At 44.3% G+C, this 26,317-nt stretch overlaps 1 protein-coding gene across 5 annotated transcripts in view; it reads left to right on the forward strand.

Annotated features, from left to right (window-relative positions):
* NTRK2 (neurotrophic receptor tyrosine kinase 2) overlaps window positions 1-26,317 on the forward strand; it is a 240,212-nt gene that overhangs the window by 199,735 nt on the left and 14,160 nt on the right. For 4 of the 5 annotated variants that reach the window (XM_075828669.1, XM_075828691.1, XM_075828677.1 and 1 more), the window contains one exon: window positions 4,127-4,361. In XM_075828669.1, the coding sequence (XP_075684784.1) occupies window positions 4,127-4,361 (235 nt within the window). Of the gene's footprint in view, window positions 1-4,126; window positions 4,362-12,228; window positions 12,413-26,317 lie in introns of those variants that run through there. The other variant, XM_075828697.1, reaches the window with a different exon arrangement.

Genomic DNA, 26,317 nt, shown 5'->3' on the forward strand with positions numbered 1-26,317 from the left:
AGAAAGTTTCCGAAAAAAATAGGGCATGTCCTATTTTTTTATTTTATGGACTGTGCTCCCATGCTTTATAATAGGAGCACGGCCCATAAATGCGGACGACTGTCCGTGGCCGGCCAGCCGTGCTCGTAATTATGGGTCATAATTACGGGCATGGTCGTGTGAATGGGGCCTAAATTTATACATTTTAAAGCTGCACAGTTTTGAAGCTTATACTCATGAAACCATAGACAAAAACACCTGGTATTAAATTTTTACCACTGTATACAGGTTTACTACTACAGTATATACCAGCCTTTAGCCCAAACCATGCAATTTTGACTTTTATACTGAACCGTCTTAACCTTTATCAGCTGCAAATATGCTTTCCTATATACAATGGCTGTACAAGAATAATGTCAGAATGTAAAAACTGCTTCTCAGTTTGATAAAAAGTGCAATAATTAAGCCAAAGGTAATTACTGTGCTTTTTTATTCACCAGTCTTCCGTCTAACTGCTCAATGCAGAATAGAACTGCTGCAGAATAGAACTTGCAGTCAGACAAATTGTTGACCTCTAGTGCCCCTAGAGGTGGTCTTAGGGAAATGTATTTGGGACCTCAATGAATGTTAAGATCAGCATTTCCTGCAGCATAGCTTCATGTTTCAGACAACAGACCACATGTTGAAGGTCAAACAATGTCTGAGCGCAGAGTTCACTGTAGGGAGAATGATTCGGGGTAGTATAGGAAGCACAGTTAAGATTGTTGTGGCTTTTACATCTGTACTCTGCGGGAGATCTTGATTTTATGACCAAAGGAAAGATGCTGAGATAACAAATGCAGACAGAACTCTTCAAATAAATTACATTTCTAGAAATAAATTCTACAGAATTGTCCTGAACTTAGCCTTCTATTTGCTAACACCTGGTGTACTGTCTTCTCGGCAACTATGGGCTAACTTTCTAAGGGACCCTCTATAATCTGATCTCTTCACTTTATACTCAGAGTCTACTCTCCAGAATCTTGTGGATCCATCTACTTTATTTAACACAGTAGATCATCCTCTACTTCTACACACTCATTGTGACTGATCCTTAAAGGGGTAGAAAACTTAATTTCAAATGCCCTATGACATCTCTAAAATATTATAGGGGGACTCATTATTCACCCACATCAGCACCGATTTGGCCCAGATTAAAAATATGGAGGAACCTCTACTAACATTGATCTGGGTGTGGTGTACATACCATAGTGGCAATCCATGCAGCTGCAGTAAGACCCAGAAGAATGAGGAGCTATCAGTCTAGCCCCATCCCCTTTGATATGATCGCCCTCTATTTAAAGTCACAGTAATGTCAAAAAACGATTGAAGATGAAGCAGACAGGTTGCTCTTCTCTTCTACAAAAGATGGGATGGAGGTGGGCCCTCCAGTTTTGATATGGTGACACGAACCAGCACTTTCAGCGGACCCGATTTTGACTTTTGCTATAAGGCCCTTCTGCATTCCGGATGCATGGTTCCTGTAGTATTACATACACAGTATATGTGTATATATATATATATATATAATATATATATATATATATTTCCATTTTGTACTAAAGGGTGTGTTCAGTGAACAAAACAAGCACTATATAACACATTTGAGTGAATCCTTAAATCTCTATTTGTAAAATCTTAAAGGGTTTGTCTCACAGAGACAACTGTTTTTTCAGATAAAGTGGAGATCAGCTGCGAGGCATAGATCCGCTTGTCTCACCCCCTGTGATCGGCTGTTGTCTTCGGAGTAATCCTCATTTATGAATACATTTAGACTGCGGCTGCTTCAGAGAAACTGTAGCATCCTAAAGTGGCCATTCAAATAAATGGCGGTCCCTGTAAGGCATGGGCACACCAGGTACGCCAGAATGGCTCTCCATTCTGGTACATAGAGTGGTGGGTCCTAAATGCGGAACCCTTCCTCTATAACATCCATATGCCCTAATAGGGGCTGTCCTCCTGACACAACTCCTTTTAGAGCAGTTTTTTTTTACCATTTGTCAGTCTGAATGCTTCATTTTTACATTGATTGTAAATCACAGCAAAATATGTTATCACTTTATAAAAAAAAGTTCATTATTATTTTTTACTAGAATGAAACTATGTATGACGTTATCAGGACATACACCATTATTTAAATAAAAATAACTGAAATGCTAAGATACACAGTACATTGAGACATATGTCCTACATCCAGCCACCGTATTTGTGCCATTTTTTGAGCCAATACAGATGGATGCATAATCTTGTGTCTGATGCCATGTTTTCGTGAGTTATTACACATTAAAGCTAGGCTAGCCACCATTAATCTTATATTTGTCACATCTTTACTTTACAACCAATTTTTGTTTTGACTATGTGATGTGATTTATGCTTGATGTACCCTCTAAATATTTACTGCATTCGACTTATCTGTTTTCTGTATTTTTAAGACATTATTTATAAAAAGGACCATAAGAAGTAATTGTTATCACTTGTAGCATATTTCTACAAATGTAACAGAGGAAACATTACTATTTACTAAAGAAATATAAAGCAGAATTAAAATATAATTTTTTTTGTTATTCCAAATAGATTCAAAATGTTTTTTCCATTAATTCCTTCAAATATGTTATCTCTAGAGCTTGAGATCTGCTGCATGAATAAAGATTAAAAAGACCACATTCTGTCTGTCCTAGCCACCACTAGGGGGGGTTTTAGGAGCTCTTTGCATACTATTTATACATTGAATCCAATAATAAAACAGTATGCAGTAAGCTCATAAGCTCCCTCTAGTTGTGTCTGCAAGTACTAGAAAGTTATCTTTTAAATATATGTCTATGCAGGGGATTTGGAGCTCTGTCTCAGAAAAACAGAGTTCTGACTGCTGTAAAGATATATTAAGAGATTAATCAGCATAGCCCTAAAAAGGCGTGGTATTAAAATTTGGACATTGACTTTAAAAACTTTTCTACTCATTACCTATGGGTGCTGGCTCTTTGGCTACTTCATTAGTACAGAAATGATTAGTTATTGTACTGTTTGCATTGAAGGATTGGGAGTCTAAAATCTATTTCCGGTCATATCAGAGGATTAGATTGCTATTATCTCCCTTTACCATGTTTTACACTGCAGCTCTGCTTGTTCACATTGGTTACTATGTACATACCCACAACAAGTTCACAGGAAGTCATTGCATGAACTGTTTATTTGCATATTATAGAATTATTATAAACTGCAATGAGAAAAGAGCTTAACATAGAACTGCCTTACATATACTATGCAAAATGAGCCACAGTAATAGGAGACCAACTTTATCAACTTTAATATAACCTAAAGATAATGTACATATACTGATCACTGTTCGCTAAATGACAAACTAAGGTCTGCTGTTTCAGGCAAATTCAGATCTGCTCAGCAAAATGTTTATGACACGTTTTATTAAAATATGGCTCTACTGCATCTATAAGTATGTCTTCCCTATGTATTTCAGTCTGTCTCAAAGAGGACGTCCCAGAATCGACAATTATCACCTATCTACAGGATAGGTGATAATTATCTGGTTGCTGGGGGCCCCACTGTTAGGACCCCCACCGATTGTGAAAACGGGTGTTTCGAACCCCTGGATCCTCCTCTCTGCACCCCCTCCCCCTGTGGTGAAGAGGAGCTTGAATGGAACTAGCGGTCGAGCATGCGCTTGCTGTTTCTTTCAATGCCTGTGGGCCTGATGGAAACTGTTGAGCACTGTGCTCGGCTGTTTCCATTATTACCATAGACATTGAATGGAGCAGCAGCGCGCAAGCTCATCCATCCAATGTCCTCCTCGCAGTAGGGAAGAATAGGATGTTCGGAACCCCTGTTCTCGCAATCGGTGGGGGTCCCATCGATGGGGCCCCTAAGGATCAGACAATTATCACCCATCCTAAGGATAGATGATAATTGTCGATTCTGGGAATACCCAGATATTTTGGTTATGTCCTAACTAAAGTGTTAATGGTTAACTTGTTGGAATATTTACATTTTATCTGGGGCTCTAGTCCATTGTATATTTGATTTTACAAGAATCTACACAAGAGCAATTCAAGATCTTGACATGTTGTATTTTATAAATTTATCTTTTCACTTTTAGGGCTCATGGTCCAGATGCCGTTCTTATGGCAGAAGGGAACCGTCCTGCAGAACTCACTCAATCCCAGATGCTTCATATAGCTCAGCAGATTGCAGCAGGTATGGTGTACCTGGCCTCTCAGCACTTTGTCCATCGAGATCTGGCCACAAGGAACTGTCTGGTGGGAGAAAACCTTTTAGTGAAGATTGGAGACTTTGGCATGTCTAGAGATGTCTATAGCACTGATTACTACAGGGTAAGATGATTGTCACAGTCATTTCAATAATAATGGGATTGAGCAACATCTTTCATGTCCACATTCATTTCTTCATGGGGATGATTGTAATGAGACACATGCATGAAAAGGGGACATGGATGAGATCATAACATAGTTTGCCTGAGAACTGGCAGGATTTGAAAAACAGTATTGCATCATTTGCACTATTCTCACGAAATATTTAGACAATAATACAAAAAAAAATCTTACATTATCATTTCCAAATAATATATTACTAAAAAGTGGTTGAAGAATAACTAATTTTCTACCTTTAATACCTAAATAACAATCACATGTAGAGCACACAGGGCCGCCATCAGGGGGGTATTAGGGGTAGTGGTGTGAGGGGCCCGGCCAAACCTAATTGAAAGGGGGGCCCGTCCACTGCTGCGACTTGTCTTTGGTAGAAAAAAACGGGCCCCTGCAAAGGGGCCCGTTTTTTTCACCAAATGAATGTCGTGAGCTGCGGGCCCCCCCTCTCATGGGGGCCGTCAAACACCGCCGACCGATGACGCGCACCCGCAAACTCGCGACCGTCCGAGCACGCACCCGGCAAAAGCGCGCAACCGCGACAGCACGGGCGCTCGCAGAAGCAACAGCACGCACGCTCGCAGCCTCGACAGCACGCGCGCACCCGCGATCGGCCGCGCGCGCACGCACCGCGAACGAAGCGCGCACACCCGCGGACACACATGGACCCAACTTACCTGGAGCCTGGCTGGAGGTGAAGGACTGGACGTCTGGACCGAAGACCTCGCCTGGAAGACCTCGCCTGAAGGACCTCGCCTGAAGAGGACTGGAGTGGGAGCAGCAGCTCTTCTGACACGGTGAGTAAAGTGTGTCAAAGTGCTGTTTATGTATGGCCCTGTTCACACAAAGTATTTTGCAGGCAGAAAGAAAATCTGCCTCAAAATTCCTTAAAGAATTTTGAGGCAGATTTTGACCTGCCCACACTATCTTGCCGCGTTTTTTTGCTGCGTTTTTTGCCCGCTGCGATTGAGGACAGCAGGCAAAAAACGCCGCGAAAAATGCATTTTCTGCCTCCCATTGATTTCGATGGGAGGTCAGAGGCGGAACCGCGGCAAGAAAGGACGTGCTGCTTTTTCTTTTTTCCGCGACTGGCTCCCATTGATTTCAGATTAAATCAATGGGAGGCGGTTTTGGAAGTTTTTTGGTGCTGATTCTGACGCAGTGTCCGAGTCAATATCAAGGGCCAAAAACTCTGTGAACTGGGCCTTATTGTTAGGGCTTATTCAGACGAACGTGTAATACATCCGTGCAACGCGCGTGATTTTCACGCGCCTCGCACGGACCTATGTTACTCTATGGGGCCGTGCAGACTGTCAGTGATTTTCACGCAGCGTGTGTCCGTGTGTCCGCTGCGTAAAACTCACGACATGTCCTATATTTGTGCATTGTTCGCGCATCACGCACCCATTGAAGTCAATGGGTGCGTGAAAATCCCGCCCAGCACTTCCGCAGCCGTATAAACTATGAATGAAAACAGAAAAGCACCACGTGCTACAAACATACAAACAGAGTGTCATAATGATGGCGGCTGCGCGAAAATCACGCAACCGCGCATCATACGCTGCTGACACACGGAGCTGTTATGGACCTTTTGCATGCGCAAAATGCCACGCTTGTGTGAATCCGGCCTTAGGGTAGGAACACACTCGGCATGAACGCTGCAGATTTTATGCAACACATTTTATTGTGGAAAATCCGCAGCGTATTACAGACGCAGCAGAGTGGATGAGATTTGAACAAATCTCATCCACACGCTGCAAAAAAAAATGGACCTGCAGTGTGGCTTTTGGCTTTTTAAGCAGCAGCGTGTCAATGTATTCTGTGGAATCGCCGCTGCTCTGTTGCGGAAATGCTGCGGTTCTGCCGCAAAAATCACACATGAGAAAAAAAAAGAAGGTACTTTTTTAAATTGATAAAGTTTAGACTTACCCCGGCCGTAGTCCTGGTGACGCGATCCTCTATTCTTAGCGCAGCCCCGCCTCCTGTCATGACGTTTCATCCCATGTGACTGCTGCAGCGGTCACATGGTCTACAGCGTCATCCCAGGAGGCGGGGCTACGTTCAGAAGAGAGAGATGCGTCACCTAAACTACGGCCGGGGCAAGTCTAAACTTTTTTTTCCCTGCAGGATTCCCGCAGCGGACATGCCTCACGAAACCTGCGCCACTATTTGGTGCGGTTTTGCTGGCAGAATTCCCTGCGGCTACCGGGGCGGATAAGCTGTGTAGTTTTACTCAGCATATCCGCCTAGTGTGTCCCTTATGATGTCGTCCTGGAGCTGCTGCCGCTCTCTAAATAGGCAGTTGGTCCAGTAGAATTTGGAATTATTTTTTTTTGTGAACCAGCTTAAAAAAATACAAAACTTTTGTGTTAGGGCCTGTTCACATCACCGTTCGCTTCCATTCCGGGGTTCCGTCTGAGTTTTCCGTCGGGTGAACCCCGCAACGGAAAGTGACAGCACAGCTTCCGTTTCAGTCACCATTGATCTCAATGGTGACGGAAACATCGCTAATGGTTTCCGTTCGTCACCATTCTGGCTGGTTTTCGGACGGAATCAATAGCGTAGTAATGGTGACGGAAACGGAAGCTGTGCTGTCACTTTCACTTTCCGTTGCGGGGTTCACCCGACGGAAACCTCAGACGGAACCCCGGAACGGAAGCGAACGGTTATGTGAATAGGCCCGAACACAAAAGTTTTGTATTTTTTTAAGCTGGTTCACAAAAAAAAATAATTCCAAATTCTACTGGACCAACTGCCTATTTAGAGACCGGCAGCAGCTCCAGGAGCGAAAACATAAGGAACACACTAGGCGGATATGCTGAGTAAAACTCCACAGCTTATCCGCCCCGGTAGCCGCAGGGAATTCTGCCAGCAAAACCGCACCAAATAGTGGCGAAGGTTTCTGGAGGCATGTCCGCTGCGGGAATCCTGCAGGGAAAAAAAGTTTAGACTTGCCCCGGCCGTAGTCCTGGCGACGCATCTCTCTCTTCTGAACGTAGCCCCGCCTCCTGGGATGACGCTGTAGACCATGTGACCGCTGCAGCGGTCACATGGGATGAAACGACATGACAGGAGGCCGAGCTGCACTAAGAATAGAGGATCGCGTCACCAGGACTACGGCCGGAGCAAGTCTAAACTTTTTTATAAATTTAAAAAAGTGCCTTTTTATTTTTTCTCATTTGTGATTTTTGCGGCAGAACCGCAGCATTTCCGCAACAGAGGAGCAGCGATCCCACAGAATACATTGACACGCTGCTGCTTAAAAAGCCAAAAGCCACACTGCAGGTCCATTTTTTTTGCAGCGTGTGGATGAGATTTGTTCTAATCTCATCCACTCGGCTGCGACTGTGATACGCTGCGGATTATCCACAATAAAATGTGCTGCATAAAATCTGCAGTGTTCATGCCTAGTGTGTTCCTACCCTAAGGCCGGATTCACACAAGCGTGTGCTATTTGCGCGCGCAAAAACGTGGCGTTTTGCGCATTCAAAAGGTCCATAACAGCTCCGTGTGTCAGCAGCGTATGATGCGTGGCTGAGTGATTTTCGCGCAGCCACCATCATTATGACACTCTGTTTGTATGTTTGCAGCACGTGGTGCATTTCTGTTTTCATTCATAGTTTATACGGCTGCGGAAGTGCTGGGCGGGATTTTCACACACCCATTGACTTCAATGGGTGCGTGATGCTCGAACAATGCACAAATATAGGACATGTCGTGAGTTTTACGCAGCGGACACACGGACACACGCTGCGTGAAAATCACTGACAGTCTGAACGGCCCCATAGAGTAACATAGGTCCGTGGGAGGCGCGTGAAAATCACGCGCGTTGCACGGATGTATTACACGTTCATCTGAATAAGCCCTAACAATAAGGCCCAGTTCACAGAGTTTTTGGCCCTTGATATTGACTCGGACACTGCGTCAGAATCAGCACCAAACAACTTCCAAAACCGCCTCCCATTGATTTAATCTGAAATCAATGGGAGCCAGTCGCGGAAAAAAGAAAAAGCAGCACGTCCTTTCTTGCCGCGGTTCTGCCTCTGACCTCCCATCGAAATCAATGGGAGGCAGAAAATGCATTTTTCCCTGCGTTTTTTGTCTGCTGTCCTCAATCGCCGTGGGCAAAAAACGCGGCAAGATAGTGTGGGCAGGTCAAAATCTGCCTCAAAATTCGGTGCGCGGTTCCAGGCGGTCGCGGGTGCGCATGCGCGGGAGTTTGCGGGTGCACGCGATCGGTCGCACGAGCGGCGGTCTTTGACGGCCCCCATGACGACCCCCATGCTACCCAGGGCCGCCATCAGGGGGGGTATTAGGGGTACTGATGTGAGAGGCCCGGCCAAACCTAATTGAAAGGGGGGCCCGCAGCTCACGACATTCTTTTGGTGAAAAAAATGGGCCCCATTGCAGGGGCCTGTTTTTTTTCTACCAAAGGCAAGTCGCGGCAGTTGCCGGGCCCCCCTTTCAATTAGGTTTGGCCGGGCCTCTCACATCAGTACCCCTAATACCCCCCCTGATGGCGGCCCTGGGTACCATGATATAGTTCTGGACGGAGTACCGTTAACAGGCGGTGCCACGGTAGGGGGGCCCAGAAAATTTAGCTGTAGGGGGCCCTGAAATTCCTGATGGCGGCCCTGAGAGCACATGTAGAGAAATCAGTGTCAGTAGCTCGTATTTAATAAAGGGGTTGTCGGATATACATTTTTATATTGCCACTGATTCTACATTCTGCCTCACAACAAACTTCTAATGTACTCGCATTCTGCACTCTCCACACTTGTCACAGCACGTTTTCTGCATCCACCACTAACGTGCCATATACCCATCACAGGGTCTAGGAGCCGATAGTCCTAGCCGGGTATACATGACGTCACTAGTGACATATCGTTTCCTGGGTGTCTTCTTCCTCAGCCATGACCACGCATGCAAAACACCCAGCTGCATTCAGAGCGGGGACCAAGTAGCAGGGCCGGCCTTAGGGTAGATGGCGCCCCGTGCAAAATTTTCTTTCGGCGCCTCAACCCCATTATAAAAAAAATGCCCTATAAAAAATATAATGCCCCCCACAGCATAATGCCCCCTTTAGTGCCCCCACACAGTATAATGTCCCCTAGGTGCCCCCACACAGTATATTGCCCCCCACACAGTATAATGCCACTTCAGTGCCCCCCATACAGTATAATGTCCCCATAGCTGCCCCATACAGTATAATAATAATAACAACAATATTTAATAGTATAATATATTATAACCCCTTTAAGGACACAGTGTTTTGTCCTCTAAGTGTGCCCACACAGTATAATGCCCCCTAAGTGAAACACAGTATATTGCCCCCTGTAGTGCCCCTACACAGTATTATGTCCTCTTAGTGGCCCACACTTGTAGACAGTGCTCCCCCACCTCTGCCTTGTAGACTGTGCCATACAGCCCCCCACCACCCCCTTGTAGACCGTTCCATACAGCCCCCACTACCCCTTTGTAGACCGTGCCATACAGCCCCCCACTTCCCCTTGTAGACCGTGCCATACAGTCCCCCCCCCACTTCCCCTTGTAGGTAGTGCCATATAGCCCCCCCAAACAAGTAAAACAAAAAAATTGTACTCACCAAGGCCTCGTTCCCACGACGAACGGCTCCACAATGGACATCGTCACGGCGGCCTGCGCAGGGATCCTAAGGATGCAGATACTATTGAATGTCACTACCGCTGTAGCAGCCATAGCAGCTGCTAGTGGTGCCACCGGGCATGGCGGGGTCCCTCATGCCTCATGCCGTGGGCGCCGTAGCAGCCGCTATGGCTGCTGCAGCAGTAGTTATGCCACCGCAGAGGAGAGCCTGGCCAGAAAGGCAGCTGCAGAGTTGCCAGGCCCGGGCGCTTCAGAAACACAAGCAGGGTAAGGGAGCCAGTGCAGCACACCCATCCACCTGGTCGCACATCCAAAAGGCCGGCCCCGACAAGCAGGGAGGTAACATAACCCAAATGGAGGAGCCTAATGCATGCTCTGTAGAGCATGCAAGGAACTGTAGTCTCAGCAGGAAGCTGAGTAAACAAACACGCCCAGAAATCGTGAAATGAGGATCGGTAAGTAGCTTTATTTTTATTTTTACGGAATAGTGTCAGAAGGTTGTCTACAAATGGGTAAATTGATTTAACATACTTTTTTTGGTGGGAGATCTCAGACAACCCCTTTAATACATATTAGTATCACACATGTGCCTCATGCATATGACCGTATCATGGACCGTATATTGTATTAATCTGTAATTACAGAAACTTATTTTCTCATACTGTACCATTTTGTGTCTCTGAATTCCAAAAATAATTTCGTGTTTGATTGTATAACGTGTTACGGAGGTATTTGTCCCTAAATGCATTGCTTCTAGGGGAGATTATGAAGGCTAATGAGGGAACCCTATTGTGATATTCAGTTTTATTAGCAGCCCTTCAATGCTGATATAACTTACCAAATATGTGAGAAGCGAAATGCTAACAAAAAAAGGAAACAATCTTAATAGTCGGGAGTAGAAGCAGGAAATTGTTGCAGTAGTAGAAAGCAGTAATATAAAAACATTTCTCCGCTTATCTTCTTGAGAATCATCTAATACAGGACATTTAAGGATAAAAGCAAGAGAGTTGAATGTCTGAAACTAGGAAGGGTTCACACACGCACAAACACGCACACACACACGCACGCACGCACACAAACACACACACCTATTCTGCTGAGGTCATCCACACAAGTGAGTTGCAACTTTCATTGCAGATTTGTTCTGTTTGGAATTTTTTAATTTCCAATGGCTTCCCTACAGCCCATCAACAGGACTGGATTAACATCTCTAGGGTCTGTAGGCACAAAATACTTACTAATAAGATTTTTATCACCAATTGTAAATATAACATAGACTAGGTTAGTACTCTATGTATACCTAAACTTTAGATGGCCGATTGCTTTGCAACTAAAGTCCCTATTACACCGGCCGATTTTGGTCGGTGCAGCGAGCGCTGATCAACGAGACAGCTCATTGATCGGCACTCGTTTGCTCCTGTCACAAGGAGCTATGCATGAGGACGAGCAGTCGTTATTCCGATCGCTCGTCCCCATAGGGTATTATCATGTCGGCAGCGCGTCTCGATGTTTACACAGGGAAATGTGCTGCTGACAATGATAATATTTAACTTTTTTAGATTGATACGATCAGCAGATGATCGAGCGTTTGCCCGTTCATCTGCTGATCGCTGCCCTGTTTACACAGGCAATTATCGGCAACGAGTGTTGTATGAACGATCGTTTGCCCGATAATTAAACAGTGTACAACCCCCTTTAGTATCAGCCCTTACAGCACAGAGCTACATTAAATGTATATAAGCAGTGAATGGAGACTACCTCACCAACACTGCGCTATAATTCAACCGTGACCTTGAGGACCAGGTCCCCTTTCTTGCAGGACCACCCATAGGCTTGGGACTTTTGGGCCTAATGAAAAACCTGTTCCTCTGTGTATTATAACACTCTGGAACTGATTTGCTCCAGGTGCTGCACAATATAATTCCCTAATATGTCAGCACAGGTACGTCCAAACAGGAATTACACATTGACTGTCGAATTTCATATGTACAATATTATTTAATACTTTGCTTTTAAGGAAAGGTAAAAAAAAGGAAGTGAAACATTGCATCTCTATATTCACCCTTCAGGAATAAGACACATAAGGATCAGTTTGTATGTATTACTAACATAATGTTTTGTACTTTAAAATCTTATACCCCAAAAAAAAAAAAAATAATAAAATAAAATAAATATATATTATTGCATTTAGGAATTAATGGCTTCTCAGCAATTCTTCTCAGAGTCTACATTCAGGTTTCCTAGGTTACAAATCCATAGAACAAATGAGCAAGAGACACGCAGGCGACATTTATTGGAGTACAGAAATCAGGACTTTCAGTTTCCCATCTGCTGCAGAGATCTTGAAATAATTCATATTATCCTATAAACATATCCTACCCCTATATGTGTTGAAGTCATTTTGATCCCACTTGTGTTAATTTATGCATTATCTGGTTCACCAAATTTCCAATGTTTCCAGGCAAAATCAATATACCAACGTTATAGGATAATAGTGTACATAGTGCGGATGCCTTATCATTTATTTCATAGGGATTTTTTTTTTCCGTTCCTTTTTGTGTTCAAGAAATAACTCACATAATCAGGATCTCAGTAGGATCAGGCCTTCGTGTTCCATCCATAGAATGTACAGACCAAGAAATACAGCTGAATTTCTTGCCTCTTATGTATTAACCCATGAATTGTGCACATATTTGAGGATCATGTCTGTTGTACTACCGAGCTGTTGCCTAGTAGCCAATTAATTCAGATCTCAAGCACTTCATCTGCGAACAACACAAGAGATACTATTCAGATGTTGCTAGGAAACCTTCCTCCGCAGTCCAAAAGCAAAAATTATTTCAAAGGGTTACTGCAAAAAAGCTACAAGCAATAGTGTATGTATACGTTCATTTTACTTCAATTCAATATTTATTAGCATTTTTCTAAATTTACATATATTTCTCTTCAATTCTGCTGATAAAACGAAGTATACCAATGTGAACCCAATGTAAAATCTGTAACAGGACCCCCACCTACCATGTGACATCTAAAATATTGGTGTCTTGTTATGTGGCAGAGGATCATTTAGGCCCACTCAGGCTTCAGGGTCCAAATGTGACTGCTACATCAGCACCCCCTGTAACTGTGCCCCCGGGCATACGATTATACTCATGTACTGAGGTACATTGTATCTATGGATAAAAGAGTAGGAAACCCTCAATCCCATGGTAACATTCACTGGGACACTAGTTTGTGTAGCCTTCATCCAAATGTTGCAACCTCTATATAAGGGTTTACTTTCATCCGGGACACTAAACAGGAGCGCAGTGCACCATATCTGGCTCAACTCAGGCCAGATCCTGATTTATGATCAGTTCATGATCAATCTTTTTAGTCCTATTGAAAGCATACGTGTGTGTGTGTGTGTGTGTGTGTGTGTGTGTGTGTGTGTGTGTGTGTGTGTGTGTGTGTGTGTGTGTGTGTAAACTGCATGTTTTGGGTCCTTTCCTTTCCATCTGTTTCAGAAATGCATATTTTCTCCCTCCATGACTACTAAGTGGGCAGGCTCTTCATGTTGTATGTTGTGATGAGTTGTGTTGTGTGTTGCTCGCCATTATGCAGTTCCACTGAAACACTGAATAACTAGCTGCAGCTGCATCCCCCTCCTCCCTTTCTTCTGATGACAGTGTTCTATTTTACACTAGACATTTTTTTGTTGACTGAGAGATTGGACTGGAGTTCTTTAGCAGTAAAACCTGATAACATCATCTATTTAGTGATTTGTTGATTTCTAAGGTGAGAAGCAGCAACAAACTGGGGACGCAAGTCAGCTGCGGCCTCTAATGCACAGATTTGCATTGGCAGCTGTATATTAAGTATATGCCAAGCTAGTAAAATAACAGGTTAAAATGTGTATTGACTAGTGACCAGGACATATTACTATTTGATTAAAAGTTATTCTGATTATGCAGTTTATATTGAAAGAAAATTTAGATGTACAGGCAACTCATCTAAAAGTCTCACACAACAGTTCTGAAAGTCCCAATCTTTCATGGGGGCAAATAATGACAAACTTTTTGTTCACCAACTGGTTTTCTTACATTATTGTTATTGTTCAGCCCTATTAATAATCAATTTGCATTTTAGAATGGATCAGCCATAAAGCACTAATTCCAGTCTCTTAAAATCTATTATTTTAATTGGTGCCATGAGCCATCTCAGACTACCAGTATAACTGTCAGCATATTATTAAAATGTATATTAACTTGTGATATGTAAATATGTTTGTACACTAAATGAACAAAAACCTATTAGGACACCTACAAATTACACCTACAGGAGCTTATATCACTATCCCATTCTAAATCCATAGACATATAATATAGAGTTGGACCCTCTGTGCAGCTAAAACAGCCTCCACTCTTATGGGAAGGCTTCTACAAGATTTTGGAATATGTCTGCGGGAATTTTTGCCCATTCATCCAGAAGAGCATTTGTGAGGTCAGACACTGATGATGGACAAGAGGGCCTGGCTCACAATCTCCGTTCTAGATCCTCCCAAAAGTATTGGATGGGGTTGAGGTCAGCGCTCTGTGCAGGCCAGTCAAGTTCTTCCACACCAAACTCCCCCAACCATGTCTTTATGGACCTCGCTTTGTGCACTGGGGCACAGTCATGCTGGATCAGAAAAGGGACGAACCCCAAACTGTTCCCACAAAGTTGGAAGCTACAATTGTCCAAAATGTCTTGGTATGCTGAAGCATTTAGATTTCTCTTCACTGGAACTAACGGGCCTAGGCAAACCCCTGAAAACAACCCCATAGCATTATCCCTTTACAGTTGGCACAATGCAGTCAGGCAGGTAACGTTCTCCTGGCATTCAACAAACCCAGACTCGCCCATCAGACTGCCAGATAGAGAAGGGGGATTCTTCACTCCACAGAACACGTCTCCACTGCTCGAGAACCCAGTGGCGGCGAGTTTTACACCACTCAATCCGACGCTTGGCAATAGTTGCCGTGGTTCCTAAACGCTTCCACTTTGCAATACCATTCACAGTTGATTGTAGAATATCCAGGAGGGAAGAAATTTCGCAAACTGACTTGTTGAAACGGTGGCATCCTATTAGGGTATGTGCACACGGCCTATTTTCAGACGTAATGGAGGCGTTTTACGCCGCAAATTACGCCTGAAAAGACGGCTCTCTTATATCTGCAAACATCTGCCCATTGCTTGCAATGGGTTTTACGCTTTTCTGTTCAGACAAGTTGTAATTTGACGTGTCGCTGTCAAAAGACGGCGCGTAAAAATACGCCTGCGTCAAAGAAGTGCATGTCACTTCTTGGGACGTTTTTGGAGCCGTTTTTCATTGACTCCAATGAAAAACAGCTCCAATTACGTCTGTAAAATACGCTACGAAAAACGCGAGTACTTGCTATTACATGGGTTCTAAATAAAATAATGAATTTCCTTTCACCAAAACAATTGAGCAAAGGAATTAAAGTAAGTCCTGAAGGTCAACACAACTGCTTCTGCACTTGAGTGCTTGCTTTAGAAAGCTGGAACATCATAAACCAAAAAATAATTACTCTTAGCTCATCCATGCTGCCATCAACCCTGAGTGACATTGGATGCTTTTTGCATGAGTGTCAGGCACTGATGCGATAATAATGGGGTATGACATTGTATGAAGGAACATACAAACTCCTATCACAGATTTGATGTAGACTTTGTATTGTCAACAGAATGTATGAACCTGACCATCACACCTACAATATATGAGCTTACTGTAGCATTCACATTATTCATTATTGGTAGTTAGACGGCTAGCCCATACCCTGACCCAAACAGCCCGAGTCCATTATCCCTCCACTACCAAATAGGCTTTATCACTAAATAGCGTTCTCCTGGCATCCGCCAAACCCTGATTTGTCCATCAGACTGGCAGATAATGAATCATGATTAATCACTCCAGACCACACGTTTCCACTGCTTTAGAGTCCAGTCCTTTACACCACTCCAGTCGACGCTTGACGTCGTGCATGGTGATCTTAGGCTTCTGTGCAGCAGCTCGACCATGGAAACCTGTTTTAGGAATCCCCTGGTGCACAGTTTTTGTGCTGATGTCACTTCCAGAGGCAGTGTGGAACTCTGTAGTGAGTGATGCAACAGATGATGGGCAATGTTTATGCACTAAACGCTTAAAGAGGCTCTGCCACTAGTTTATTAATTCCATATCTCCCAACTAACCTAATAGGCGCGTTGCTGCTGATAACTACAGTGAGATTTGTTTTCAAAAACGTTTATTATTTGTAAAGTTATGAGCATTTTTCTAAATATGCTAATGTGACTCTAATAGCCAAATAGGAGGTGACTCTTTCTTTTCACTCTGGGCGGTGTAATGTTTTCTGTATGACGCTGTCCAATCAGCATACAGCTTCTCCCCCTTCCCTGCCCAGCAACGCAGCGTGATCATATAGTATACAGCTTCCATTTCCAACTGTATTTTCAACTGGTGATATCTCCGGTTGTTTCACAGCTAGATATTCGTGACATATGAAAGATTAGAATCTCACCTTTCATATGTCACCAGTGCCACTTCCCTAGGTGGTCCACAGCCAGAGATATGGCTGTTTGAAGTGATCCCCCTTTCCTCCAGCCCCAGTCTCTCACACTGTGTGAAGCAGCTTCATGCTGATAGGACAGTGTCAGAGGCTGTTAGGTACACAATTTTCACTGCCATTATCAGTGTGACAGAGCCTATCAGATTAGCTATGAGATAGGGCATTACTAAACTAGTGACAGATCTCCTCTTTAAAGAGGCTCTGTCACCAGATTTTGCAACCCCTATCTGCTATTGCAGCAGATAGGCGCTGCAATGTAGATTACAGTAACGTTTTTATTTTTAAAAAACGAGCATTTTTGGCCAAGTTATGACCATTTTTGTAGTTATGCAAATGAGGCTTGCAAAAGTCCAAGTGGGTGTGTTTAAAAGTAAAAGTCCAAGTGGGCGTGTATTATGTGCGTACATCGGGGCGTTTTTAATACTTTCACTAGCTGGGCGCTCTGATGAGAAGTAACATCCTCTTCTCTTCAGAACGCCCAGCTTGTGACAGTGCAGATCTGTGACGTCACTCACAGGTCCTGCATCGTGACGGCCACATCGGCACCAGAGGCTACAGTTGATTCTGCAGCAGCATCAGCGTTTGCAGGTAAGTCGATCTTACCTGCAAACGCTGATGCTGCTGCAGAATCAACTGTAGCCTCTGCTGCCGATGTGGCCGTCACGATGCAGGACCTGTGAGTGACGTTACAGATCTGCACTGTCAGAAGCTGGGCGTTCTGAAGAGAAGAGGATGTTACTTCTCTTCACAGCGCCCAGCTAGTAAAAGTATTAAAAACGCCCCGATGTACGCACCTAATACACGCCCACTTGGACTTTTACTTTTAAACACACCCACTTGGACTTTTGCAAGCCTCATTTGCATAATTACAAAAATGGTCATAACTTGGCCAAAAATGCTCGTTTTTTAAAAATAAAAACGTTACTGTAATCTACATTGCAGCGCCTATCTGCTGCAATAGCAGATAGGGGTTGCAAAATCTGGTGACAGAGCCTCTTTAAGCACTCAGCAGCTTAATAAAGGCTCTTACAGTGGACTGGGGCAAATCTGGCAGATCTAAAATTTCATGAACGGACTTGTGGCAAAGGTGGCATCCTATGAAAGTGCCACGTTTAAAATTACTGAGCTCTTCAGTTCGACCCATACTACTACCAATGTTTGTCTGTGGAGATTGCATGGCTGTGTGCTTGATTTTATGCACCTGTTTGCAATGGCTGTGACTGAAACACCTGTACTCACTTATAAGGAGGGGTTTCCACATACTTTTGGCCCTATGGTGTAGCTGTCTAGCTGTAGTTTACATCATATACACATAATTTGATCTTTTGATTAGGTTTACTGTAAGAATATAAGGATACATATAAATTGGGTCTGAAGGCCAATAACATTGCATGTAAGTTAGACAAGTACCATTTAAGGCCTCATGCACACATCCTTCACCGTTTTCACATCCGTTTAAAACGGATCCGCGTGTTTGTTGTGACATCCTTGTGCTTTCCGTTGTCACTCTGGGTCCGTTCCGTTGTTCCGTTTTAACCCGTTAGTGACTGCCAATACGCCTTTTAACGGCGGCCACTAACGGGCTTTATTCTGATGCATATGCCTTTTTACGGCACTGCATCAGGATACAGTAAACAGAGCAGGGAGATGAAGTGCTTGAGATCTGCCAGAGGCAGCTGAGGGCTGGGAGCGTCCCTGCTCTGTCAGGTGAGATCGATATTAGTATCGATCTCACCCGTTTAACCCCTCCGATGCGGTGCACAATAGCGTGCACCGCATCTGAGTGGTTTTGGAGAGAGGGAGGGAGCTCCCTCTCTCTCCCACCGACACCCGGCGATACGATCGCCGAGTGTCTGTGTCTCTAATGGCAGCCGGGGGCCTAATAAAGGCCCCCAGGTCTGCCTGGAGTGAATGCCTGCTAGATCATGCCGGAGGCATGACCTAGCAGATGCCTGTCCGTTTTAAACGGACAGGCAGTAATACACTGTAATACAAAAGTATTGCAGTGTATTACAATAGCGATCGGAGAATCGCATATTAAAGTCCCCTAGTGGGACTAGTAAAAAAGTAAAAAAAAAGTTTAATAAAGTTAATTTTAAAAAAAATGTGAAAAAAAATGAAAAACCCAGCTTTTCCCCTTACAAAATGCTTTACTATTAAAAAAACAAAATAAAGTAAAAAAGTTACACATATTTGGTATCGCCGCATCCGTAACTACCCCGACTATAAATCTATTACATTATTTAACCCGCACGGTGAACGCCGTAAAAAATGTAATAAAAAACTATGGAAAAATTGCTGTTTTCTGTGAATCCTGACTTTAAAAAAATGTGATAAAAAGTGATCAAAAAGTCGCATCTACTAAGTCTTCCCGCAAAAAAAAGCCCTCACAAAACCGCATTGGCGAAAAAATAAAAACGTTACGGCTCTTCAAATATGGAGACACAAAAACAAATAATTTTGAAAAAAAAGCGTTTTTACTGTGTAAAAGTAGTAAAACATACAAAAACTATACAAATTTGGTATCATTGCAATCGTAACAACCCGCTGAATAAAGTTATTGTGTTATTTATATCACACGGTAAGCGGCGTAGATTTAAGATGCGAAAAAGAGTGGCGAAATTTCAGGTTTTTTTCTATTCCCCCCCAAAAAAAAGTTAATAAAAGTTAATCAATAAATAATATGTCCCCCAAAATGGTGCTATTAAAAAATACAACTTGTCCCGCAAAAAACAAGACCTTATACAGCTATGTCAACGCAAAAATAAAAAGGTTATAGCTCTTGGAATGCGACGATGGAAAAACGTAAAAAATGGCTTGGTCATTAAGGTTTAAAATAGGCTGGTCATGAAGGGGTTAAATGGATGTTGTGCTTCCGTTTGGCTTCCGTTTTAAACGGTCCGTTAAAATCCATCTCGTGTGTTGACTGCAGGGAACTTTGGCACAACCCTGTCATTGCTTAGCAACGGATCCGTGAAAAACGGACCGCACACGGATGCCTTCCGTGTGCCGTCCGTTTTTTTTTTAAGGACCCATATGCTTGAATGGGCCCCACGATCATTGAATGACGGACAAATGTAGGACATGCACTACTTTTGACGGAAGGGACGAACGGAACGGTGCATGGCCCCATAGAAATAAATGTGTCAGGGTGCTATCAGTTAATAAAACGGATATCACCCTGAAAAAAATAACTGAAGTGGGCATGAGGCCTAAGTCATGGAATTTTTCCATCCCTGTAGATCCAGCGAAATCTAAACCAGCTGTCATCACTTTTGCTGTAATTTTTACCCTGCAAGAATATATCTGCTATAGACTATAATATATGTGCAGTACCTTGGAGATGTACTATTTTTTTCGGAGTGAAATGTCAATTCCGCCATGAGGACTAGCCATTTTGAATGCAAACATAACTTTAGCCAAGAAAAATAAATCTGGCACCCAACTGTAACGCACATTAAATTTCTCATTTAATAATTGAATATGTGAAGCGGGGCTTAAATTGCAGGATCTACCGTAGCGAGGGCCACTTACCATTACCACTGATGCATTATTAAAGTAGGAATTGAATCCGTTGTTGGCATAGTCACCCGCCTGTAGCATTAACTATAATGCAGCAATATCCTCAGCTTGTTAGGCTGATGCGTCCTCCTGTTCCCTCCTGCATTTTAGTTTAACCCCTTCTCTGTCTGCATTGTGAAGCAAAGGGTTAAACTGTGAGCTTCAGAGCTGTTGAGCGCTTGCATGGGTCCTGCGAATTCCCGGGCTCAGTTTCCATGGCAGCCGACCTGCTCTGCTTGAAATAGGCAATTCAGAACAAGGAAGGTAGAGATGAGGAGAAGTCATTCGTTTTTCAATTAGTATGCAGCACCATTACTACAGTTTGCTTTCATACCACATGTGTATTATTTTTATATATTTTAACAGGAAAAGGTTATTTTCTAGAGCTGTGTGTGTGTATCAAATGCCTATTGGGAGTGCTGGTGTGATGAAGATGAGGAGAGTTGTAGCAGTCACGTAATAAACCTCCAGAATAATGTATGCAGGAAGGTTTACTGGCCTCTGATTTGTGTGCGGCTGCAGAAAAATGTCTATTGCCTCACCATGGTAGACTGATACAGAAACGTACATTTATGTGAACCATACAGTCATATAAATAAAGGTGTACAATTAGCCCAGTTATCACCATAAGGCTATGTTCACACGGAGTGTTTTCAGCCGTTTTTCGGGCCGTAAACGTCCCGAAAATCAGCTGAAAAATCGGAAGCAGAACGCCTCCAAACATCTGCCCATTGATTTCAATGGGAAAAACGGCATTCTGTTCCGACCGGGCGTTTCTCAAAACAGCCGCGTAAAAAACAGCCATTCAAAACGCTGCGAAAAACGCGACTTTGATTAAAAAACATCTGAAAATCAGGAGCTATTTTCCCTTGAAAACAGCTCCGTATTTTGAACGTTTTTTATTTTGTGTTTGCACATACCCTTAGTCTCATCGCTGGGCTCCTGTGATCATGGGTGTAACTATAGCAGTAGTCGCCAGAGCAGCTGCTTTGGGGCCCAGAGGTTGAGTCGGCCCACTCAGGTGCAAGAATATTGTTACATTTCAATAATAAGTCGATGGCTTTCTGTTATCTTGCACTACTATGTGGGTTTTTTAATATATGGTACTATTATCCATACCTGCAATGATTGCTACGTACCCTGTCTTTCCAGTTTCAGGTCACTAGGTGTTTGGGGCCTATCTGACTCTGCTATGGGACCCTATGAATTCCAGTTATTCCTCTGCCTGTGATGCTGATCTCATTCATTTATTCTCCTACCCATTTTCTTTGTGTATTAGGACAACTAAGAGGCCCATATAGCAGCCCCTTCTGCATAAATAAGTACTCCATCTTGTGGGCCATGGCAACCTAGGGACATGTACTTGGGGTTTTAAGAGCTTTTAAGAGAAATACTAATTGGTTTATATGGAGTAGTGTTGTAATTTCCCATGCTGTATATAAATATATATATTCTCCATATTGGATGATGACAAACTGTGGGTCAATGTGGAATGGAGTTGTGAGCTGCCCTATACTCTGTATAAATAAAATCTCCCTCTGCTAGCTTATGCCAACAAGAGATTGTATGGTGTTTTGTTGTGAGCTGCCCGGTCTTCTGTATAAATGCAAGCTACCTCTGCATTAACCGGTTATCAGGACAACTCTGTACAGGTGCGATAGTAAGGCCGCATTCACATCACGTTATTGCCCTATGTTTAACGCGTATGTCAGGAAAGCTCCCAACGTACACGATAAGGGCATGACCAGACGTGGCGGAATTGCTCTGGAATTCCGCTGCGGACAGTCCGCTGCGGAAATCCGCAGCGTACACGTTTCTCCATTGCTTTCCACAGCTTTTTAGTGAGGTTCGTTTACACGTTGCAGAAAACTCAGCTGCGGACCATAGACTGCGGTGTGGAATTTGGTGCCCGCAGCATATACTGGCTGTTGCGGATGTGTAGCGGACTTGTTGCGGACTCATTGCGGAATTTCTCCATTGACTTCAATGGAGAGTCAAAATTCTGCAATGAAGTCCGCAGATGTTATGTGTGTTGCGTAGCGTATTTGTTTTCCGAACATGACATTTCTTCATTCTGGCTGGAACTATGTATTTCTAGGTCTACAGCCAGACTGAGGAAGTCAATGGGGCTTCCGTAATTACGGGTGACTACGTGTGTGCACCCATAATTACGTGTGACTACGTGTGTGAACCCGTAATTACGGGAGAATTGCTAGGCGACGTCAGTAAATAGTCACTGTCCAGGGTGCTGAAAGAGTTAAACGATCGGCAGTAACTGTTTCACCACCCTGGACAGTGACTTCCGATCACAATACACATCAACCTGTAAAAAAAATACAAGTTCCTACTTACCGAGAACTCCCTGCTTCTTCCTCCAGTCCGCCCTCCCGGGATGACGTTTCAGTCCAAGTGACGGCTGCAGCCAATCACAGGCCAATCACAGGCTGCAGCGGTCACATGGACTGCCGCGTCATCCAGGGAGGTCGGGCTAGATGTTGAAAGAGGGACGCATCACCAAGACAACGGCCGAGTAAGTATGAATTTCTTTTACTTTTACTAGGGAAAGGGCTGTCCCTTCTCTTTATCCTGCACTGATAGAGAGAAGGGAAGTCCTTTCACCTCAATACGCAACGGCTAGTCCGCATCAATTTAATGCCCATTTTAGGCAGAGCCGCAACAGAATCTGCAACGCAGATTATGTGCGGCATTGATGCGGACAGTGGCGGAAGAAATACGCCACGTCTGGTCATGCCCTAAACGTGTTCATAGGGCTCCATTATCCCGACGGATACCAAAAGAGTGTCCTTTTGTTCTGCATCGGACTGATTGGACAGTGTCGCAGTGTGTAGGGACACGACGCAATGACAATGGGAATCGTAACGCACATTTGTCAATTTATTTAAACATTTACAGTAGAAATAACAGAGGAACAGCACAATGCAATGTTCCAAGGACGGATGCTCCAGAACTGTAAATTCATGTGGAATCAATACTTGCCCATTTTTTTTGTATTCTTGGAATGCTAGACAGAAGTACAATACATATCAATGTTAGTAAAGCAAATTGTAATGACGGGGGTGGGGAGACAGACAAGTGAGCCCTAATCTACCCACCACTCAGTCCCTGCATACTTGCAACGACTCGCCCTAGGCGACGGGGTACAACTGGGCGACGGTCCCTACGCTCAATAAGTGCACGACAGACAAACAGACAAGGGTACACAGAGCTAGGGGGAGAAAGGGCCAGTTGCCCACGGCAACACCGTGAGCAACAAGAGAAGTGAACAAGCCGAGTAAAACCAGGAGAGTACGAGGTGCCAAACGCAGAGCAGAAGAGTAGTAAAAAAGCCGAGTCAAACCAGGAGTGTACGAGGTACCAAACGCAGAGCAGGAGAGTAGTCAGCAAGCCGGGATCAATATGAAGCAAGGACAATGGTACAAGAAGCTGCAGCAGGGCCAGGAAACCAAACGAGAAGAATCACAAGCAAAGGAGGAACAGGAAAGGCAGGTATAAATAGACAGAGGGTGGGAGCTAGCTCCGTCTGGCCAGGCTGTGATAGGTTCTCCCACTCCTAAGCCTGCCACCCTGAGTGGTGGAAGATGGAGTCCGTCTCACAGACATAGAAGCAGGTGCAGACTGATTATCTATGGGCGTTAACCCCCAAAGCTGTGCCTGGCAGATCCTTTACATTACCCCCCCCTTTTATGAGGGGCCACCGGACCCTTTCTAAGTGGACCTGGTTTACTGGGGAAATGAAGGTGAAACCTCCTGACCAATATCCCAGCGTGAACATCCCGAGCGGGTACCCAAGTCCTCTCCTCAGGCCCGTATCCTCTCCAAGGAGGGAGGCATGGAACACGTCGTGTACTCGAAAAGATGGGGGCAACTCCAGTCGGAAGGAGACAGGATTGAGGACTTCAATGACCTTGTACGGCCCTATAAACCGGGGAGCAAACTTCTTGGACGGGACCTTAAGGCGCAAATTTTTAGACGATAGCCACACCAGATCCCCGATCATAAACAAGGGGTTAGCAGAACGTTTTCTATCTGCCTGAGTTTTTTGTATGCTCTGGGACGCCTCTAGGTTCTTCTGAACCTGAGCCCAGACTGTGCACAGTTCTCGATGAACGACCTCTACCTCGGGATTGTTGGAACTACCAGGTGAAACGGAAGAGAACCGTGGATTAAACCCAAAATTACAGAAAAAGGGGGAGACCGAAGACGAGTTACTGACCCGGTTATTAAGGGAAAATTCGGCGAGGGGAATGAATGAGACCCAATCATATTGACAGTCAGAGATAAAACACCTTAAATATTGTTCTAGAGACTGATTAGTCCTCTCAGTTTGGCCATTAGTTTCAGGATGGAAGGCAGAGGAGAAGGACAGGTCAATCTCCAACTTTTTACAGAAGGCTCTCCAAAACAATGAAACAAATTGTACCCCTCTATCAGAAATAATATTGACAGGGACACCATGGAGACGCAGGATGTGTTTGACAAACAAGGTAGCTAACGTCTTAGCATTGGGTAGTTTTTTGAGGGGCACAAAGTGGCACATCTTACTGAAGCGGTCTACTACAACCCACACCACCGACTTGCCTTGAGATGGAGGCAAATCGGTGAGAAAATCCATGGAGATATGGGTCCAAGGTCTCTGGGGAATGGGCAAAGAACGTAGTAAGCCCACTGGTCGGGACCTGGGAGTCTTGGACCTAGCACAAATTTCACAAGCGGCGACGTAGGCCTTAACATCTTTAGGCAACCCAGGCCACCAATAGTTTCTGGCAATGAGGTGCTTGGTACCCAGGATGCCTGGATGGCCAGATAGTGCAGAGTCATGATTTTCCCTAAGTACCCTTAGCCGGAATTGCAGGGGAACAAACAGCTTGTTCTCAGGAAGGCTCCCGGGAGCTGAACCTTGATCAGCCGCAATTTCAGAGACTAAATCAGAATCAATAGCGGAAATTATTATACCTGGAGGCAAAATACAAGCAGGATCTTCCTCCGAAGGAGGGCTGGCCATGAAGCTACGTGACAGTGCATCAGCCTTAACATTTTTAGACCCAGCCCTATATGTAACCACAAAGTTGAATCTGGTAAAAAATAACGCCCAACGAGCTTGTCTCGGGTTTAGCCTCCGGGCAGATTCTAGGAAAACCAGATTCTTGTGGTCGGTAAGGACCGTTACCTGGTGCCTAGCCCCCTCCAGGAAGTGGCGCCACTCTTCAAATGCCCATTTAATGGCTAAGAGTTTGCGGTTGCCAATATCATATTTACTCTCAGTGGGTGAAAACTTCCTGGAGAAGTAGGCACAGGGACGGAGATGGGTGAGGGACCTGGTACCCTGGGACAAGACAGCCCCCACTCCCACCTCGGACGCGTCAACCTCCAAGATAAATGGCTCCATTTGGTTGGGCTGAACCAGCACCGGGGCCGGGATAAAGCACTTCTTAAGGACCTCAAAAGCCTGGACAGCCTCAGGAGGCCAGTGGAGGAGATCAGCACCTTTGCGAGTGAGATCCGTAAGAGGCTTAGCGATGACCGAGAAGTTAGCAATAAACCTCCTGTAATAATTAGCGAACCCCAGGAAGCACTGTAACGCCTTCAGGGAGGCAGGTTGGACTCATTCCACCACAGCCTGGACCTTGGCGGGGTCCATGCGGAATTCATGAGGAGTGAGGATTTGGCCCAAAAATGGTATCTCCTGCACCCCAAACACACATTTTTCGGACTTTGCAAACAGTTTGTTTTCTCGAAGGACCTGGAGCACCTTCCTGACATACTCAATGTGGGAGGACCAGTCCTTGGAAAACACAAGTATGTCATCAAGGTACACTACAAGAAATAACCCCAGGTAGTTTTCTTAAAATCTCATTTATGAAATTCTGGAAGACCGCGGGAGCATTACACAACCAAAAGGGCATGACGAGGTATTCGAAATGACCTTCGGGCGTGTTAAACGCAGTCTTCCACTCATCCCCCTCTTTGATGCGGATAAGGTTATACGCCCCCCGTAGATCAAACTTAGAGAACCATTGGGCCCCCTGAACCTGATTAAAGAGATCAGGAATCAGAGGAAGGGGATACTGGTTCCTTACAGTGACCTTATTCAAG

This window comes from Rhinoderma darwinii, chromosome 1 (genome assembly GCF_050947455.1).
Source record: "Rhinoderma darwinii isolate aRhiDar2 chromosome 1, aRhiDar2.hap1, whole genome shotgun sequence".
In the NCBI taxonomy this organism is placed as follows: domain Eukaryota; kingdom Metazoa; phylum Chordata; class Amphibia; order Anura; family Rhinodermatidae; genus Rhinoderma; species Rhinoderma darwinii.